Source organism: Pelodiscus sinensis, chromosome 19, assembly GCF_052426305.1.
Source record: "Pelodiscus sinensis isolate ZL-2025 chromosome 19, ASM5242630v1, whole genome shotgun sequence".
Lineage (NCBI taxonomy): Eukaryota > Metazoa > Chordata > Testudines > Trionychidae > Pelodiscus > Pelodiscus sinensis.
This window is the reverse complement of record NC_143070.1, coordinates 27563596-27584535: the sequence shown is the minus strand read 5'-3', so window position 1 is coordinate 27584535 and position 20940 is coordinate 27563596. Positions and strand designations below refer to the sequence as shown.

Genomic DNA, 20940 nt, shown 5'->3' with positions numbered 1-20940 from the left:
AGGAGGTGCTGAAGGGAGGTTGGGGGGATCATGCCAGACATGGGGTGGCTGGGAGTAGGGGTGCAATGGAGGGAAACTTGGGGGGGTCACAGGAAGGGAAAGGGGGCAGGGGAGGTTGGGAGAAGACTGGGGGAGCAAGAGCAGCCTGGCTGGGGGAGGGGGAGACACAGGGCAGGGCTTGTACAGAAGGAGACGGGGAAAGATACAACAGCAACTCCCCCACCCCCATGGGGCAGGAGGGGGAGGGCAGAGGTGACTGGTGGTGGCACTTGGGGGCACCAACTCCTCTGCCCCTGACAAAATTTCTAAAGTTTATAACCAGGGTGTCCCAAATGCCCCCTGCCTCTGTGGGTGCCTCTCCCTGCGCCCCTCCCTCTGCAGGCTCCAGTCCCCCGGGGGGAGGAGCTGCCCCCTCCAGCAGCCTGAGGGGAATTGCTTCTGTGAATTTTTTTAAGTGTAGATATCTGCAAACACTGATCGGTAGGGACTGGCAACAGTTTATTTCCATATTTGCAGATTTGTTATTTGCATAATGGATATGCAGATATGTAAATGTAATGTTACCGGTCTGGCAAAAGTTTGTGAATGGGTTTGGCCATCCATGGTATTAAAAAAAGGTTAGCAATCACTGGCCTGATCCATGGGGGCTGGCCAAATGCAAGGCAGGGAAAACACTAGGGCTCTGTCTACACTCACGGATGCTTGCATGATAAATATGCAAATGCGGCTACGCATGGAATATCGCTGCGCCTCATTTGCATACGTAATGAGCTGCAATTTTTGCAGAAGAGGCTCTTGTTCCAGAAGGAGCTGTCTACACTGCCCCTTCCTGCGCAAGAAAAACCCTCTTGTGCAATGCCGCTACGACAATTATTTTCAGGAAGAAAGACATTGCACAAGAGGGGTTTGCTTGCGCAAGAAGGGGCAGTGTAGATAGCTCCTTCTGGCACAAGAACCTCTTCTGCAAAAATGGCGGCTCATTAAGTATGTAAATGAGGCTCCATGATATTCCACACTTAGGCTCATTTGCATATTTCTCGTGCAAGAAGCTGGGAGTGTAGACATAGCCTAAGTGAAGGGGGGGGTATTTTCCCCACCAGGCCTTTGTCCCTCGGAATCCCTGGGGACGTTGGGTTTTCTCTTGTTTAGTTTCCCTTTTCCCTGCTTCCCTCCTCACTGTGGGGGAGGGGGCGGCTCTTTCACCCTTTCCGTGGGAAGCCCTGGCACAGAGATGGGAAGATGCTCTGAGAGTGAGTCCCTGGGCTATTTGGGGAGAGAACTTGCATGCATCTAGCCTTTCCCTTATCATGAGGATGGCTGAGTGGTTAAGGCGTTGGACTTAAGATCTAATAGATGTTTGTCTGTGTGGTTTCAAACCCCACTCCTGGTAGCTCCCTGTTTTGGACAGACATCCATCTGGATGGTGATTTGCCCTGCTATGAGGGCAGGGGACTGGACTTGATCTCTGAAGGTCCTTTTGGCTATGTCTGGCAGCATCTTGCCATGTGGGAGATGTGCTTTTGTGCAAGAGGATCCATGGCAGTGTGGATGCTCTCCTGTGCAAGAAAGCTCTGATGGCCATTTTAGCCATAGGGCAATAAACCCCTGTCCCGCAACCACACTGCCCTCTTGAGCAGGAGGACTTACACCTGTTAGAAAAGAGCGTAGCTCTTGCACGAGAAGCCCTCCTGCCCGTGTTGTTGCAGCAACTGCCAGTCTGCCCGCACCCAGGCCTGGCAGCCATGTCGTCTGGGGGCAAGAGCAGGGAGAACGGCGCCTTCCTAGCCCAGCCTCCTCCCCATCCCATCGCTGAGGGAACTTTCCCCCAATGCCAGCCCCATGCTCAAGGGCTTTTTAAAAGGGCCAGGCAAAAGTAGCTCCCCCCTTACTCCTACTGAGCCTCTGCCAGAGCTGCCCCTCCTCAGGCTCCACCTTGTCACCAGACAGACCCTGCTCTGCTCCAGCCCCCTCACCCTGTCTGAGTCATTCCTGGAGCTGGTGGGACTAGACAGCTGCTGTCCTATGGGATGTGGCACTTCTTGGGGAACCATCTCTCAGTTCCCATAGGGAAAAATCAAGCCAGGCTTCCCAATCAACCCTCAGAAGGTCACAGTTCTATACCCCAGGTGGAACTTGAACCCACAACCTGTGGCTCCAGAGGCCAGTGCCTTGTCCATTAGGCCACTGGGGCGAGACAAGAAACAAGGAGAAGGGACAGAAATTCTCTGTCCCAAAGGCACACCCCTCACATTGGCTGGGCAGACATGTCTGCAGCCCCTGGCAGGGAGGCAGCTGGGCAGGTAGGCATCAATCACATCAATAGTGTTGATTGTGCCAATGATTATTTTTGTGCCTGTGGAAGTTATTTCTCTCACACACACACATGCACTGTGTAGAGGCAACTAAAACTTTAATGCTGTTGATTATCTTCTATTGATGCTAAATCAATATGCAACTGATGACATATTAAAGGGACTTTTCTATGATTGACAGGTGTCTAAATCATGCAGATACTATACAAAATATAATCTATAATTAGATTATGTCCTATATACAGTGAAGTAATGTGGTCTGAAGAAAAAGAGCTGGATAAAGTTTTCTGGTGATATCCCTAAATTCATCTTCTGAATGTCATTAACTTGCAACTGCAGAATGAGCTTTAGAATCAAGGAGTAGGGATGGTGCATTCATTTTTTATCCTTTACAAATTACTACACTATGGCTACGTGTAGACCGGCATGCTTTTCCGGAAATGCTTTTAATGGAAAAGTTTTCCGTTAAAAGCATTTTCGGAACAGAGCATCTAGAGTGGCACGAACGCTTTTCCGCAAAAGCACTTTTGTGGAAAAGCTTCCGTGGTCAATCTAGACGCGCTTTTCCACAAAAAAGCCCCGATTGCCATTTTCGCGAGCGGGACTTTTTTGCGGAAAACAAATCTCAGCTGTCTACACTGGACCTTTTGCGCAAAAGGGACTTTTGCCCGAATGGGAACAGCATAGTATTTCCGCAAAAAGCACTGATTTCTTACAGTAGGAAGTCAGTGCTTTTGCGGAAATTCAAGTGGCCAGTGTAGACAGCTGGCAAGTTTTTCCGGAAAAGCGGCTGATTTTCCGGAAAAACTGGCCAGTCTAGACACAGCCTATGACTAGATTAGACTGGGAGAAAAGTGCAGGGGTTGGGATGAAGGGAACACTGCAGAAGTTAGGGGCACAATGCAGGGTTGGTGGCAAAGGGTGCACAGGATGGGGGTGCAGGAGATGGGGAGCTCATGGATGCAGGAACGGTAGAGCAAGGCTGGGTGGAAATGAGACTGCGTGCCAAGCTGGTACATTTTCAGGGTGCATGTGTGTAGGGTCACGCACCTTGCTAATTATCCTTTGGTTTAGTATATTTCTTCCATAATTTAAATTGCATGTGTGTGTGTGTAAAACTTTCGATAACTCTTGGGTGCCACGTAGGCACACATCTGAACAAGCGCACAGGATGTCACTCTTTGTGCACAAGAAAAAATTCACTCTGCTCATGGATGGAAAATCTTAGGACTACTGGTTGAAGGCTCTAGCTGGGGCTGTGATCTTAAAGATAGAGGGGACTGACATGTAGGCCACATCAAGGAGAAAAGACTCCCACGAGCTCTCACTGCCCCAGCACATGTGTTACTGTGAAGGGGGAGGAAGGAGACACACCTCTCCCTGCCATGGTAACTCTGGGCCTGGGGCCATGGGATAGCCAACTGTCCTCTGGCCACAGCAGAACTGGGCTGGGGTTGAGACCTGTGGGTAGAGGTCTCTCTCCCCACCAAAGCCCTATAAGCTCATATGGCATTTAATAAGCTGAAGCACAGCCACCTGGCCACATAGCTTACAGGGAACTCAGGTTCTAGGTTTCTTCCCACTGTAGATTCTCCAATGGATAACAAGAGTTGAGCTCTGACTGAAGCTTTCCCCACAGTCAGAGCAGCTGAATAGTTCTCTCTCATCTGTAGATTGTCTTATGTTTAACACACACGTGGACGAGGGGGATCCAGTAGATACAGTGTACTTAGATTTCCAAAAAAGCCTTTAGCAAAGTCCATCACAAAAGGCTCTTGTGTAAATTAAGTTATCATGGGATAACCAGGAAGATCCTTCCATGGATTGAGAAATGGTTAAAAGACAGGAAACAAAGGGTAGGAATAAACGGTAAATTTTCAGAATGGAGAGGTGTAACCAGTGGTGTTCCCCCAGAGTCAGTCCTAGGACCAATCCTATTCAACTTAATAAATGATTTAGAGAAAGGGGTGAGCAGTGAGATAGCCAAGTTTGCAGACGTTACTAAACTGTTCAAGATAGTCAAAACCAAAGCAGGCTATGAAGAACTTCAAAAAAAGATCTCACCAAACTGAGTGACTGGACAACAAAATGGCAAATGAAATTTAATGTGGATAAGTGTAAAATTATGCACATTGGAAAAAATAAACCTAAGTATACATACAATATGATGGGGGCTAATTTAGTTACAACTAATCAGGAAAGAGAACTTGGAGTTATCGTGGATAGTTCTCTGAAAATGTCCAGAGTGTGCAGTGGCAGTCAAAAAACCAAATAGGATGTTAGGAATTATTAAAAAGGGGACAGAAAATAAGATGAAGAATATCTTACTGCCCGTATATAAATCTACAGCACGCTCACATCCTGAATACTGTGTACAGATGTGGTCTCCTCACCTCAGAAAAGATATTTTGGCATTAAAATAGTTCAGAAAAGAGCAACTAAAATGATTAGGGGTTTGGAATGGGTCCCATATGAGGAGAGGCTAAAGAGACTGAGACTTTTCAGTTCAGAAAGAAGGGACTGAGGGGGATATGATAGAGGTATATAAAATCATGAGTGGTGGGGAGAGAGTGAATAAAGAAAAACTATGTACTTGTTCCCATAATATAAGAACTAGAGGACACCAAATGAAATTAATGGGTAGCAGGTTTAAAACTAATAATAGAAAGTTCTTCACACAGCACACAGTCAACTTGTGGTACTCCTTGCCAGAGAAGGCTGTGAGGGCTAGGACTGTAACAGGGGTTAAAAAAGAGCTACATAAAATCATGGAGATTAGGTCCATAAAAGGGTATTAGCGAGGGGGTAAGGAATGGTGCCCCTCGCCTCTGTTTGTCAAAGGCTGGAGAAGGATGGCAGGAGACAAATTGCTTGACCATCATCTTCGGTCCACTGCCTCTGGGGCACCTGGTACTAGCCACTGTTGCAAGAAAGGATACTACGCTAGATGGACCTTTGGTCTGACCCAGTATGGCCATTCTTATGTTAAAGTCTGACCTGTGTTTGAAGCCTTGTCTGCAATCAAAGCTGTTATGAGACGACTCTCTTGCATGTTTTATCTGATGGTTAGTAAGGCAGGAGCACCGACTATAGCTTTCCCTGCAGTCAGAGCAGGTAAAGGGTAGCTCTCACGTGTGGGTTCTCCTATGTCTAATAAGGTATGAACGTCTACTGAAGCATTTCCCACACTCAGAGCAATCGAACGGTTTGTCTCCTGTGTGGGTCCTCCGATGGGTAACAAGCACTGAACTTGTACTGAAACTTTTCTTGCAGTCAGAGCAATGGAAAGGTTTCTCTCCTGTGTGGGTTCTCCTATGGGTAACAAGGTATTCGCTTTTCCTGAAACTTTTCCCACAATCAGAGCAAGTGAAAGGTTTGTCTCCTGAGTGGGTCCTCCTATGGTTAACCAGGTGTGAATTCTGACGGAAGCATCTCCCGCAGTCGAAGCAATTGAAAGGTTTCTCTCCTGTGTGAGTTCTCCTATGGATAACAAGGACTGATCTCGCAATAAAGCTTTTCCCACAGTCAGAGCAATTGAAAGGTTTCTCTCCTGTGTGTCTCCTCCTATGTGTAACAAGGTTTGACCTCTTCTGGAAGCTTTTCCCACAGTCAGAGCAATTGAAAGGTTTCTCTCCTGTGTGAGTTCTCCTATGGATAACAAGGTCTGATCTCACAATAAAGCTTTTCCCACAGTCAGAGCAATTGAAAGGTTTCTCTCCTGTGTGTCTCCTCCTATGTGTAACAAGGTTTGACCTCTTCTGGAAGCTTTTCCCACAGTCAGAGCAATTGAAAGGTTTCTCTCCTGTGTGAGTTCTCCTATGGATAACAAGGTCTGATCTCGCAATAAAGCTTTTCCCACAGTCAGAGCAATTGAAAGGTTTCTCTCCTGTGTGTCTCCTCCTATGTGTAACAAGGTGATCGCTTCTACTGAAGCTTTTCCCACAGTCAGAACATTTATGGGGTGTCTCTCTTCTATGTAGTATTTGATGGTTCGTAAAGGGCAAGTGCTTACTGAAGCTTTTCCCAGAGTCGGAGCACTTGAAGGGCTTCTCTCCTGTGTGGGCTCTTTGATGTTCAATAGGAGTTTCACAGTCACTACAAGTGCAGGGTGACGGTCGATGGGGGATTTTCTGTTGAATGGTTTCTGTGTTTCTTTTCTCCCCTTGGCTCCTGTGACTGGATTTATCCTGTCCCCCTTCTGGATGATTTCCATGCTGCCTTTCTGGGCTATGCTGACTCTCACAAGTCTCTCCCTGCTCACGTATCTGGGAAACATGCCCTTCAGGTCTTTCCAGTAACATCCCACATGGAGACACTTGCTCCGATCCCTCCTGCTGCACAAGATCACAGTTCTCAGTCAGCATCCCATCACCTGTTGGGATAGAGAAATAATCCAGATGTCTATGATGAGCTGAAAGAAAACTCTAAAAGAGGAATAGAAAAGGGGACACACGCTCAAATAATGATTGAATTATCATGAGATGAGTTCACCCTCCTTCTTCACAACTCTTCCACAGAAGAGAAAACCCAGTCTTTCCTCATCCACCATGCTCTGGCTCAAGTTGAAGACAGGCTAAAGAATCAGACAGACTTCATGAAAACACACAACTAAGACCTGCTATAAGTTGGTTTCTGAGGCAATTTAACTGATTGCTCACCTGTGTGGATGCCACTGATGATCTCCCCTTCCTCACAGCTCTGGTGATCTGGGACCTGCAACTCCTCCTCTCGCTCCACCCAGGAGATCACATGAACTTCAGAGAGTGGAAATCCTGTTTGGAGAGTAATTAATCAAGTGCTGATCTTGTTCATTAAGGTCTCTGCCATTGCTGCTTCCAGAGTCAGGATCTGAGTCACCCATCCAGAGAGGCTCCTTTCCAAGAGCCCAGAACACACACACACCTGCAGTAAAGGCGCATCCCCTCCCCCCACCTTGAGAATGGCCCAGCTCTTTCCCCAGGGGAGCTGAGCACTCTGCTGCACTCTCTAGGGTACAATTCAGTCCCCCTCAAAGCCCATTCCATCCCCCTCATCCCCAGTATCTCAGGGCAGGACAGGGACACACTGCTCACAAGGGGAGCTCTAGGGAGGGCTGGCATGTCTGACACCAAGGCCCCCAGACAGGGCTCAGACTATAGCGGCCACATGCCAGGTCATTAGGACTTGGGAGAAGAAGGACTAGCTCTAGCTCCCCAAGGCTCTGTCCACAAAGCTCCTGGCTGGTGGGCTGGGCTCCCCCTGCTCTTTGGCTCAGATGTTCTACTTGGGCCAGAAAGAGGCAGAGGAAGTTGTCTGAGCAGCTAAGTGAATCCTTGGCAGGCTGCTTCAGGCCCTGCCTATGATCCTGACTACCTGTGTCTGGGTGGGCCTTGCTAGCTGCCTACAACAGTTGCCTTTCCCGCAGCTGCCCAGGGTGGCGCTGGGCTTCTCCAGCGACCAGCCAGGGTGGAGCTGGGCCGTGCTGCTTCTCTGATGCTTGTGGCTGTTACTCAGCTCCCCGTCTGTAGCCTCGGTTCTATTCTGCCAGCAGCAGTCTTTGTGTGGTTTCCCAGTCTGCCTCTTCTAGTGAGCCTGGCCTTTGATTTGGGGCCGCTCCAGGGAGGCACAGAATCTGCCACATTTGCACCTTGTGAGCGCCTTCCCCTCAGCTTTGCCTCCACCCCTTCTCGGACCTGCATTTAGTGTTCGGAAGAGCCACAATAGAGATCATTGTGCTACCACTGTCACACAATTGCAAGAAAGCTTGTGCGAAGTGTGCTGTGTGATGAGTCAATGGGAAAATTCTGATCTGATGACTAGGATTATCTTGTTTATCTCCATTATTTTGGAACTAAAACAAGCCAGGCTTTGGCAGAATGGTGGAGCACTGCTATCAACAAACCAAGAAATCACATTCCTGAGCAGGAGGAAGGCAATCAACACACCGCTCTCTGCAGGAACTGCAAACACACGGTCCTAACAGATAGCTCACTGACCCTTGTGCACAAGAGCGGGATGAGGGGATAATGGATATGCATGTTTTGTTCAAACAAACAGGCAGAAGGCCAAGTGGGGTAGCAACACATGGAACGCAACATGCATTTTATTTTGGTCAATATGAGAGGAGAAGCCACAGGAGGGGCATGTTGTTACTGGCTGAGGGGCAGTGTTCTAGCTGCTGACTGAGCTGGTACCATTATTGGGTAGGGACAAGTCTCACTATACTTGTGCCTGAGGTGCTGGGACACTAGCACCCTGCTCCTTTCACAATAAACCTGGCCGAGTGCCTTAGCCTCCGAATGGAGCCTGGGTCTTTCTTAGCGGCAACCCTGTGGTGCGCTGCATGGATAAGCTTAACGTTCTGCCAGTGCCGCTGGCATCAAGGTTCCAGAAGCCCTGAACAGCCATATCAACGCTCTGTGGTGCTAGTAGCAACTCCTATGGCACTGCAGTCACTGCAGGAAGCAAAATTATCAATCACAGCAGCACCTGGGAACTCTGGTTTAAATCAGGACCACACTGTGCTATTGCAGTGCTCCTATGGAGCTAAGCATCACCCCTCTTTAGTGTAAGTATCCTGCCCAGCCCTGAGAAACAGGGACACTCTATAAAAGCTAGTAAAGAGAGAGCTGACCGCACACAGAGAGTCTAAGGGACTTGATCAAGGTCACACAGGAGGACTTTGACAGGCAGAAAACTGAACACAGGTCTCCTGAGCATGAACCCAGACATTCACACAGGAAGAAAAAGTTCCTACCTGAAGATATAAAAATACAAGACAGGTGACATGATTTATCTCCGCTGCACAGAGAGACAAGTGAGCCCCAGAGAGAATGAAGTTGAACTTTTGAAAGGAGACCCAGCCTGTGCCTGAAATGCAAGGGGAGCTCTGCTCACGTTTCTCTACTACAGAGCTACCTCAGACAAAATACTCGCAGAGCGTGAACTGCCTCATCCACCCTCCCTCAGCGCCAGCATCCAGCCCCTCTCACTGACAAGTACCAGCATGTCACAGAGATTAGCTAGAGGCAGGGAAGGACTCTGGCAACCGCACTCTCCTTCCAGTGCCTGAGCACACTGCCACAAGGGGACCCTGCAGCCACTAACAGCAGACAGACCCAGACCCAGACCTCTGGTACCTGCTGTTCCTGCCTGAGCCCTTCCACTCACACCTCTGGTCAAAGCACAAGATGAGCAAGATGGGGGGGAAGTGGAATGAGACCTGAATCTGTTTTCCCTGGGAGGGAGCACGGAGGGGACAGTCTTTCACAGAAGAGCCAGGACTACTGGGGCAGATACTCCTGACATTGGAGGCAGAGGCAATGAATAACCCTGAACCAAACCCAACCCAGATGCTCCAGACCCCACCCAGCTGCTGTTACCCAAAAGGACAGGAATCCTCACTCAGCCAGTTCACAGCCTCATAATTCTCCTGCATCACATCCCTGTAGAGGGCTCTCTGGCCTGGGTCCAGCAGAGCCCATTCCTCCTCAGAGAAACACACAGCCACCTCCTCGAAGCTCACAGGTTCTGCCACGGCCATCTCCTGTCCCTGGCTCTGCAGGCCGGGGGCTGAGCTGGAGACAAACATGGGTGTTCTGCAGCCTGGCAGGGGGAGAAGAGGGAGACATTTCAGAAGGGGCTTTAATCCTTTCCACATCCCCATTCTGCCCAGACTAAATCCCATTGTTGCAGAGGCAGTAATGTTGTAACTCATGCCAGGTACAGACAGGTACGCCTGGTGACACACATGCTAGACTCCGCCATTGTGGGCAAAAGTTTTAGTCTAGATATGCCATAAACAGCACACAGGAGTTAGATCCCAAATACATATTTATTTCTGTCTCTACCTGGCGTGAGTTACAACATTACTGCCTCTGCAACAATGGGATTTAGTTCTCAGCACCCAGTGTTTCTTATAACAAGCCACATATTCATCTGCTTGAATATGGACATAGGCTAAATGTAGACTGTTGTATTTGAAACCCTTAGTCTTCATTCATGGATTTGCAGCACAAACTTTGCTCTCTCATCTGACAGAGACGTTATAAACACCTTCACTGACTCTGTGTTGTGGAAAGGAACACCACCATTCAGATGCTTATTATTAAACATGTGTGCTGAGTGTTTCCAGGGTGAGATCTTAAAATTCATGAATTAATGGGATCAGAAGATACCCTCAGTCATGCAGTCTGACCCCTTCAGTGGCACAAGCCATTACACGTAGTCCAGTTACCCAGGCATAAAGCTCTGTTTTCCCACGGTGTATTTTCTAGAAAGTCCCCCAGTGACTTGAAGACATCAAGAGATGGAGAATCCACCAGTTCTTTGTTCAGTTGTGGACAAATAAGGGACTGTGGGTTTCTGACCAGTGAGAGCTCTTGCATATATAGCTGCAGCAGGAGGACAGAGTTTGGGTATGCAGAGTGCGGGACAGGAGTGGGGAGCAGAGATTAGGAGGGGAAGGGAGAAGTTGGGGTGGCAGAGGCAAGCTCTGGACAGGAGACTTATGTGAGTGACTCCTGGCCAGAGGCCAAGCACCTCAGGAAGGCAGGGAGCCTGCCCAACCCTCTCACAGGCTGCAGGGCCATGAGGGTGTATGAATAATTATGACCCAGAGGGAAGGGGGCACGGTGCTTTGTTTCTCGCCAGAAACTGGCCAATGAGATTGTCCCGGGGGTGGAAGCAGTGCCTGAAGCCTTCCCCCCTCCCCTCCAGGCTCACAGTTGATTTCTGAGTGACTTGAGATGGGGAGTGGCATCTGTGGGCTGGATCCAATGGCTTGGTAGGGTGGATCCGACCCATGGGCTGTATTTTACCCAGGCCTGCACTAGACGTAACAGCCCTTGGGGATCCAGCAGTTTCTTGCCTTGAATGAACTGATATACAGGCAGTCCCCGGGTTACATGGATCCAACTTACATCGGATCCCTACTTACAAACGGGGTGAGGCAACCCCGCACTAGCTGCTTCCCCCAGTAGACCAGGGAGACAAGAAGCTAGCGCCCACCCCCCCCAGCGGACCAGGGAGATGCGGAGCGGCTTTTCTCAGCAGACACCTCAGCTTGAGAATAAAGGACTGAGGGAAGTGAGGTGTGGGAAAATAAAACTGAGCTCTGGAGAAATGTTTGGCTAGAGTTTCCCCTACAATATGTACCAGTTCCGACTTACATACAAATTCAACTTAAGAACAAACTTACAGTCCCTATCTTGTACGTAACCTGGGGACTGCCTGTAGTGGAAGCCAGTCAGCTCTCAGACTATTTATTGCTGGAAATCAACCCCATATTGAAACTGACTGAGCAGTGTAATCTGAGCTTAAAGGTGCTGTCCATTGTGGGCTTTAACTTCACCCATTTAGCATCATACCTCATAGATCACTGTTTCTCTAAGTGTCTGCAGGTCTCCATGCAGCGCCCCTGGGGCTGTGTGCACCATGGTCACTGGGTTTGGTTGATAACTTCAATGACAATCCCATGAAGATGTTTTCACTAGAATTTTCTCATCATTTAAAGAATTTCCACCTGCAAACTCACCTTGTCTGAAAGCTCCCAGGGACTTTCCTTTTGCTCTCTCCAGTGCAGAGGGCAGAGTGTCTGGTGGGGGAAGGGATAAGAGAGGTGAGATTCCAGGCTCTCCTATTTATAACAATGTACCCTCTCTGAACTCTGCATTTCAATTGTATCAGAGACCAGACAGACACACACTCAGGAATTGAGTATGAAAGAGTCTGAAACTTTCATTCTCTCTCTCACTCGGGCACCTCCCAGCAATGGAACCAACATCCCCGCAACCTGTCCCAGGAAAGAAGCTGTAAGTGAAATTTACTTTTCCCTCCTCACCCCCTCCCACTTGGTTTCTCATTCACTTACTGCCTCTTGTCATAACGTGGAGCTGTGGTGGCGGAACACGTGGCCATCACAGTAACTTTGGCCATTTTGATCTCTGAATGGGAGGTTCAGAGTTTGCAAACCCCTGGCTCTATCTGCAAGCAGTTGGGTCTGTTCGCTCAGTGTCTCTAAGGAGAGCAGTGTGATGGGGCCGTCATTCTCCATGTGGGAACTGAGGCAGGGGCAGGTTGGCTTCATAGGCCAGATTCAATGGTCTCAGATACTTGAGCCAGTTTCCCCTCTGCCATCCCTTCTAGGTACCTTTGAACTCCCTCAGAGTCTCCGACAGAGCAATCGTTTTCTGGGAGAAACCTCTGACTTGTTCTTCTAGTTCAAGAGAAATCTCTTCCGGCACCTGGAACTGCTCTGTCTCACACCTGGACAGAAACAATTCCATGTGATTGTATTTCATTTACTGCTGATAAGTTCTGGCTAGTGAGTCTCAGCTCTAACAGGCCTGGAGTCAGAATTCCTCCAATTTTCCCAGCAACACAGTCCATGGCCATGCAACCTTCCCCTAAAAGGTCCCATTGCTGTTCTTCACTTCTGTCCTGGGGAGCCTGGCTGGGGGACAAAAGGGGAATTGAGTCTTCATGACCAACTCACTCCTTGGCCTCTAGGCGTTGAGGGACAGGAGGTTCCCAGGTGAAAGGCTGAAGGAATCTGTCTAGTAGGGACTAGAGTGAGACACCAGCTCTTCCGTCCCCAGCTCCTTCCACACAGGTCTCCAAACAGCCCTCAGGTGGGACAGACTCTTGGTCCTTGCTGCCCTGGGCTGAATGTGCCCAGTGCACAGCAGTGACAGGCCCATGTTCCACCCCACAGTCCCCACGGAGGTGACAGCTCCAGGAAACACTTGAAGTCAGACTGTGCCCTGAATGGGGAATTCCAGAGTCTGCTGTGTGAGGGTGCGACCCGCAGAATTAAATGAGTCAGAGATATTCATCTCTAACATCTGCCTCTTAGCACCCTGTGGAGATGTGGTGCTAACATCAGCTCCAAGCTCTTTCCCTGAGCTGTGCAGCGTGAGGGGAGTGAGAGCCACGTACCTACTCAGGGTGCTCCTGACGTCCTAGAAAAAAGACAGAGAAAAGACTCTCAGCCCCATTGGACACACACAGGGGACCTCAGGGAAGGGATTTTGCAAACATGGGAAGAGAGTCCCTGCTCTGACCCCAGGAACATGGATCCCCTGAGCAAATGGGGCTTTACGATCTCTAGTAGCTCTGTGCCTGTAACTTTACAAAGCATGGCAGTTACTCACATGGCAGCAATGCACATGGAGTTACACCCAGATCTAATGGCTGGACCTCAGCACTTGTGATTCAGGAGCCTCCCTTCCCTGTATGGGGAGCTGGGACGTTTCTCCCTCAGTCTCACCTGCAGGAATTCACTCGCTGGCTTCTGACACTTCCCCTTGCTGAGATGGGAAATCTGGGCAGAGAGTTTCCCGACCGTGTCAGTCTGGAGCCTCTCAATCGCCTCGTCCAGCTTCTCTAGCTGGGCCAGCAGGAGTCGCTCTTGTTCCTCCAGGAACTGCCGCAGCTGCTGAAACTCGGCCACAATCATCTGCCTCTCGGCTTGGGTCCATTTCTGTATGGAAACTGGGAAAGGGTTGGTCAAGGGCATGAATGGAGCCCAGGGCCCTTTCAGGGAGAGCTGAGTGTGAAGCAGGGAGAATTTCTTGGAAAAGCCTAAAATGTGTCACATTTGACTGTACTTTGTGGTTAGTAGGCAGAGGTGGCTCTCCCAGCATCTCCTTTGGGCCCTGTGTCCCTCTGAAAGGGATGTTCCCATGTCTGTCATGGGCAGCATCTTTTGATATTCATGGGCTCTGGAAATTCAGACCCTGAGCAGCACGAGGCAAGACTCAGCAATAGCCTGACAGAGATACCCAGGAAGGAAAAAGGAGAAACATGTTAATACACCAAGTGAGCAGACAACCCTTTAGGGGGACACTCGGCTCCCTTGAGGAGGATTTCTGGGAAAGCTACAAAGGCTGGACATTAACTCATGTGCTGACATGGATGCTCAGGGCCTGTCTACACATGGATCTCACCCTGCAATCCACAATCCAGGAGAAACACAAACAAGCCCAATGTCACCAAGGCCACACGAGTCTGCCTCCTAACAGTCCTCCCACTGCCAGTCCCTGCTGTTTCAAACCACACGCACCTACCAGATACTCCTGGCGTGTCCCTTCTGCTGTTGTTTTCCTTCCTAGCACCTTTTCTCTCTCTTCCCTCAGAGTCTTCAAATGGGCCTCCAATTTTTCCTGAAGAAACAGAGATAAGCACAGGGGCAAACCCCATCAGATGTCGGGAGCCCATTTGTCTGCCTTTAAGAGAGTCCAAGTTTTGTGGAGCTCTGCCCCTCTTCAGCAGGGACTCTGCCCTGGACATGGTTGTGTCCATAGAAAAAGACACAAGAAGAGACTGAAGATGCAGCAGGACACCTACAAGGGTGGGGGAAGGATCAGTGGTGGCACCTTTATAAAGAATGAAGCAGGTGGGGATTAGGGAGGTAAAAATGCTTAACAATACTAATTATGTAACTGATCACAATTTTATCAGAGACAGGAGTTTTTTAACCTGCTGACAGGTAGGGCTGGTAGCGGAAATGGGCTCTCCTGGGCCAGGGATCTCTCGCGAGGTCTGCCGGGGGTGGCCACAAGGACAGCTGGCTGATGGGAACTCCCAGCAGCTGCAGACTGATGTTAGCTGCCAGAGGGAACCAGGCACTGCTGGGGCAGTGGGGAGTTTAACCAGTAACTGGCACCGATAAGCATTAGCTCTTCAGTTAACCAGTTTGAACTCTTGCTACAATCCAGTTGAATCCTAGTTGTGTCTGGCATGGACCTGCACTTCCTGAAGTCCTGCTATGGGTGGAGTGAAGGCGCTCGGGGCCCCGCACAGCATGCAGCCCAGCAACCTCATCTAGTGTCAGTGGCTGCATTGAAGTTTAACCCCTCACGGAGCACCTCAGAAGTTCAGTATCCCTATTAGAAACCTTCACTCCCTGCTGGACCTAGGGCTTTATCAAGGCATCTTTTCCTCCTAAAGGGCCACACTTCATCACTATTCAGTGATGCTGAGGGGCAGGGAGCAGTGTAGGTCTAACAGGGTACGGTGCTAAACTCTATCCCTGACATGCTTGGCGACTATGAGCGACTAGGTGCTGCCCCACCTTCCCTTCCCACAGTTTGTCTAAGTGGACTGTGACCTGCTCAGAGAAGGGATTTTCCCTTGCTGGATGTTCTGCAGGTCCCTGCTGCCATTGCGGATCTATAAGGCAAATGACAGATTGTTCTTCCAATCATTAAGAGCTTGTAACCTCCTCTTCTCCAATCCCAAGGCAGCTCACTGACAGAGTGGCTTGTACCTCCTGCGATCTAAACCTCTCCGAGGGTATGTCTACACTACAAATTTAATTTGAACTAACAGCTGTTAGTTCGAATTAACTTTCATAGGCACTAGACAGGCAAACCGCTAGTTCGAACTTAATTCGAACCAGCGGAGCGCTTAATTCGAACTAGGTAAACCTCATTCTACGAGGATTAACGCCTAGTTCGAATTAAGGGCTGTGTAGCCACTTAATTCTAACTAGTGGGAGGCTAGCCCTTCCCAGCTTGCCCTGGTGGCCACTCTGGGCACCACCAGGGAAACTCATCTGCCCCCCTCCCGGCCCTGGAGCCCTTAAAGGGGCACGGTCTGGCTACGGTGCCCATGCCAGGTGCAAGCCTCCCAGCACCCAGCCAGCAGACCCTGCACCTGGCATGTCATGAGCCAGTCACCCGCTGCCACCCAGCACTCCGCCTCTTCCCGGGACCAGGCTGGCGGCTCCCAGGAGTCTGCCCGGGGCTGCAAAAGGTGGGTGCCCGCCTGGTCTAGTGCGGAGATTGTGGACTTCATCCAGGTTTGGGGGGAGGAGTCCAACGTCCACGACCTCCACACTAGGCACAGGAAAGTGGCCATCTAGGGCAGGACAGCTGCCAGCCTGGCCACCTAGGAGCAGGTTTGCATGAAAATCAAGGTGGTCCAGTGAGACCCGACCCTGAGCTTAGAACATAAGAATGGCTGTACTGGGTCAGACCAAAGGTCCATCTAGCTCAGTACCCTGTCTGCCGACAGCGGCCAACACTAGGTACCCTGGAAGGGATGGACCCAAGACAATGACCAAGCCATTTGTCTCATGCCATCTCCAGCCTTCCACAAACAGAGGCCAGGGACACCATTTCTATCCCCTGGCTAATACCACTCCATGGACCTAATCTCCATGACTTTATCTAACTTCTCTTTAAACTCTGTTATAGTTCTAGCCTGCGGCAAGGAGTTCCACAGGTTGACTATTTGCTTTGTGAAGAAGAACTGTCTGTTATTAGTTTGAAGCCTGCTATCCATTCATTTCATTTGGTGTCCTCTAGGCCTTCTATTATGGGAACTAATGAAGAACTTTTCTTTATGCACCCTCTCCACACCACTCATGCTTTTATAGATCTCTATCATATCCCCCCTCAGTCTTCTCTTTTCTAAGCTGAAAAGTCCCAGTCTCTTTAGCCTCTCTTCATATGGGACCTGTTCCAAACCCCTGATCATTTTAGTTGCCCTTTTCTGAACCCTTTCCAAGGCCAAAATCTCTTTTCTGGGGTGAGGAGATCACATCTGTATTCCCCTCCTCGTTCCCCTGGCTTCCCCCTTCCAGCTCCCTCCTCCCCTCTCCCACCCTCTCTCTTCCCCTCTCCCACCTCCTTTTCCCAGTCTCCCCCAGTTTTGTTAAATAAAGAGAGTTTCTATTTTTGACCACACGTGTCCTTTATTTTGTACATCAGGAAGGGGGGCTAGGGACGGGTAAGTGGAAGGATGTGAGGGAGGAATGGAGTATGAGCCCCCGATGAGGAGGACTGGGGTGGCTCTGCGGGCTCCTCGGGATGGAAACTCTCCTGTAGCCCCCCGATTGACCCCCCCGGATGGCAGCCTGCGGCAAGTGCAGCCGGGCTGATGGCCGAGTGCTGTGATGTGCCGAGTGTGGGCACTCAGGGCACTCCAAGCCAGGACTGCATTGCTGTCCCTCATCGAGGTAGACAAGCAAGCGGGGAACCCTGAACTGTCTGTCTGGGGTGGGGTTCGGGTCCCTTGAAGCACAGCCCTCGGCTAGCCTGAGGAAGCAGCTCCATACTCTTAAGTCCTAACGTGATGCCCTGCCGGCACTGCTTCCGGCCAGCCTTAACTTTGGTTCAGGGTCCACTCAATGTGGACATACTAGTTTGAATTAGCAAAATGCTAATTCGAACTAGTTTTTAGATGCACTAGTTCAAATTAGCTTAGTTCAAATTAACTAATTCGAATTAAGTTAGTTCGAATTAGTGCTGTAGTGTAGACATACCCTGATTGTTAACACCGTCCCCTGTGCAAACACCCCCCCCTGTCACCAGTGAGGGCTGGGTTTCAGGATTCAGAGCCTCAGAGAAACATTTCCCACATCAGGTATCTTACGTAAGTTGCCACAAAGCCAGAACATTTACTTTTTACAGCATCTCTTGTAGGCTTTACAGAGCTGTGTCACAACTGTGCCTGGTAACTGTCAGTGAACTAACACTGTAATTAAAACACACTGGACAGTAACTCTGTACCTTGTAGTCCTGGGCAGCTTCCTGTAAGGGCACCACCATGTGAGCCTGGGATCTGTCACCCCCCACACAGATGGGAGTTTGATCCTCTTCACAGAACAGCTTCAGAGCCTCCTGGTGCTCCCCACACACCCCGTCCCATCTTGCTCTCTGTGCTGCCTGGAAACTCAGCGGCTTGGCTAGTTCCATCACGTTTGCCAGCTGCCGGTTGGGCCGGAGGGGTCCCTGCTGCTCAGTGTCTCTGCCCTGAGGGCTGAGGGGGGCCTGGCAGGAATTGTGCCCACACTCCAGAGTGACAGGGGCTGTGAAATCCTCCAGACAGACGGGACGCGGCGCTTCCTCCCGGACACTTTCCACGGGGCTCTCTGCAGCCATGGCTGCCTCTGGGCTGGGAAGCCACTTCCCTGAGCTCAGCAATGGGGGGGCAGGTCGGGGGGGGGGGGGTCTGAGGCACCAGCACTGAGGATACAAAAAAAATCAAAAATAAAAACCAAAAAAGTCCCCCAAAGCTTCGCTCACCCCCCCCCCCGGGCCCCTCAGCCCCCTACCCCAGCCAGACCCCCCCCCCGGTCTCTTTGCCCCTCCCCACCCTGTGTTTAAATCCCCCCCCCGCACACTCTGCAGCCCCCTCACAGCCCCGCCCCGCCCCCGCAAACACCCCGAGCCCGGCGGGAGCATCAGGAAGCCCGAGGTGGGGGGGGGGGAGCACGCGCGGAGCTGAGTGTTTGTGACGCGCCAATTCCCCGCCCTCCCCACTCTCGCCCGCAGTGAGTAACGGCGCCAACGGCCCCTCACAACGGCTCCCACCTCAGGGCGCGCGGCGCGTGACGCTGCTGCAGGCCGCTGCGAGGTGGGCGGGGCCTGAGCACAGTCGGGAACGCGCTGAAAACCCGGCCGCGGGGTTCGGAATGGGGCGGGCCCGGTCAGACCGCGCATGCGCAACGGGTCAGTGATTCCGATCAGAATCCAGCGCCCGGGCTTAGCTCAGACCGAGACATGCCTGGCCACGCCCCCAGGCCCCGGGCAGATGCTGCTTCCGCTGCTGGGAGCCGGGCCGGGGCGATGCGCTGCCCTTTCCCACGGGTCCGATCTCCCCCGAGTCCCATGCGCCCCCTCGCAGCCTGACACCCGGCAGCGCCCCCCTCCCCCGCCGCGGTGCAACCCCTGCCCCTCCCCCCGCCCCTCCCCTGTCTCTGCATCCCGGCGCCCTCAGCGCTCCCCGTGGCAGCCCCTGGCCGCAGCTGGTGCCCAGCGGACCCCGCCCCCCACTGTGACGTTGCTTGCTCCGCCCCTTGCTCTCGCTCCGATTGACAGGGGTTCCCCGGGCTGTCACGCCCCAGTGACGCACAATTGCCCGCCCCCGTGGCCGCATCATCAGTGACATGAATTGCCCCGCCCCTTGCTCTGACGGGGATTCCCCTGGCCCCTCTGTCCCGCCGGGAGTGACGGGGCTGCCCAGAGACTCGGCGGGGCAGGGACTCGGAAGGGGGCGGGGCCGGAGCTCCACCAACCAATGAGCGCGCGGAACCCAGTGACGCGCCTGCTGCCGCCTCCCCCCTCCGGCCGAGACACGGACCCGCCTCTCGGGCCAGGGGGCGGGAGCGCGCGGACTCGGCCGGGCTCGGGCCCAGAACGTGTCACCTGCGGGGGGGGGCGCCGGGTCCTCGCCCTGGGCAGGGAGCCCCTGCGGCCCCCCCCCGCGACCGTGACAATCCCCCTGCAACTCCCCTGCAAGCCCCTCACAGCCCTTCCTGCGAGCCCGCCCCACCCCCTCCAAATCTCCCAACTCATCCCACGGGGCTTTGGCAGACACCCCAATATCCTGCAAAGCGGCACTGAAGTGCCCCTGGGCTCTGTTTGCAGGACGCTGGGAACGGGCCGCAGGGGGCGGGTCACTGGGGATCCCTGTTCTGTTCCCGCCCCCTGGGGCACCCGCACTGGGCACTGGGCAGACAGGACACGGGGCTGGGGGGGCCTTTGTCTGACCCGGCCCGGCCGCTCCTGTGCGGGACCCGTAAAGTCATTAACATCGGCAGCGCCATGGACACTGAGGCTCCTTTAGAACGAGCCAAGCAGCCTGAGCGCACGTCAGGATCGGGCCCCGGAAACATGGATTCCAGCTGGGATAAGCGTTTGGCCTGAGAATTGGGTGTCACTGGGCTTGGAGGGAGCAGATGCCAGCGAACCTCGATTTCACTGTCCACTCACAAACCGAGGGGAAAATCTTTCCCTTCATAGTAACTGAAAGTTACACTCAGGCCCAGGAAGAGCCAGGCTGCTTGAGAATTTCTTATGCTTAAGGACTTTGACTTAGTCTGTTTTGAGAGTCACATTAACAATTTGTGGTTTAATAATAAAGATTTTCCTGTTTGAATCTCAGTGTCTGTCACTGAATAGCAACTGTCTGAGCCAAGTATTGCCTGCCCCTCCCCCTAGCATTTCCCACTGCTGTGAAAATTGAACATGGTAAAACTGCAACTGAAAGCATGTAACTAGATACACATAAATACTCAACTGTTACTTTATCTGTCAACATCACAAGTCAAACACAATGAATTCTTCACAAGCCTCATTCTCGCTGCTTACGCACACAGGTCTGGGAACTGATCAGCCCAGCATGGTGGATTCTGGGGTCCATGTGATGCCACAGGGCTCCTCCACACCAGCACAAGGGCGGGTGCCAGGGCCACAACCAGTGTGGGACGTTTCTCACCAAAGCCTCCAGGGCTGGGGTGTCGCCTGCTGGCTCTTCCCCTTCCAGGAAACAGCCTGAGTCAGCTCCAGGGAGGGGAACAGCCCATTGCTGCTGGAGGCAGGTAGAGCCTGTGCTCAGAAAATTGAAACTGATCCTGTTCCCCAGACCAGAAGGATCCCTAGCCACAGTGAGCCTGTACAAAGCCTGCAGAGGAAGCATCTTGTTCTGTCTGCCTGGAGGGTTTCACAGCCCCTGTCACTCTGGAGTGTGGGCACAATTTCTGCCAGGCCTGCATCAGCCAGTGCTGGGAGCAACCCGGCCCAGCCACCTCCTGCCTGCAGTGCAGGGATCCTGTGCAGCAGGGACCCCTCCAAGCAGTGAAGGAAGCAGGAGGGGACGGGCTGTGCGAGGAGCATCAGGAGGTGCTGAAACTGTTCTG

The 20940-nt window shown here is 51.8% G+C and overlaps 1 protein-coding gene and 1 non-coding gene across 2 annotated transcripts; both read right to left on the bottom strand.

Annotated features, from left to right (window-relative positions):
• Positions 1-2118: 2118 nt before the first annotated feature.
• On the bottom strand, positions 2119-2191 carry TRNAQ-CUG (transfer RNA glutamine (anticodon CUG)). The gene has a single exon. It is a non-coding gene; the product is annotated as a tRNA-Gln (tRNA).
• A 2198-nt stretch (positions 2192-4389) lies between these two features.
• On the bottom strand, positions 4390-18996 carry LOC149522605 (uncharacterized). The gene is made up of 10 exons (XM_089770910.1): positions 18614-18996; positions 17810-18265; positions 14360-14455; positions 13561-13773; positions 13230-13252; positions 12442-12557; positions 11827-11886; positions 9696-9896; positions 6971-7084; positions 4390-6684 (listed from the first exon to the last, which is right to left on the bottom strand). Exons 1-10 carry the CDS (start codon positions 18740-18742, stop codon positions 5441-5443), a joined length of 2652 nt encoding a protein of 883 aa, XP_089627036.1. The 5' UTR covers positions 18743-18996; the 3' UTR covers positions 4390-5440.
• Positions 18997-20940: the final 1944 nt, after the last annotated feature.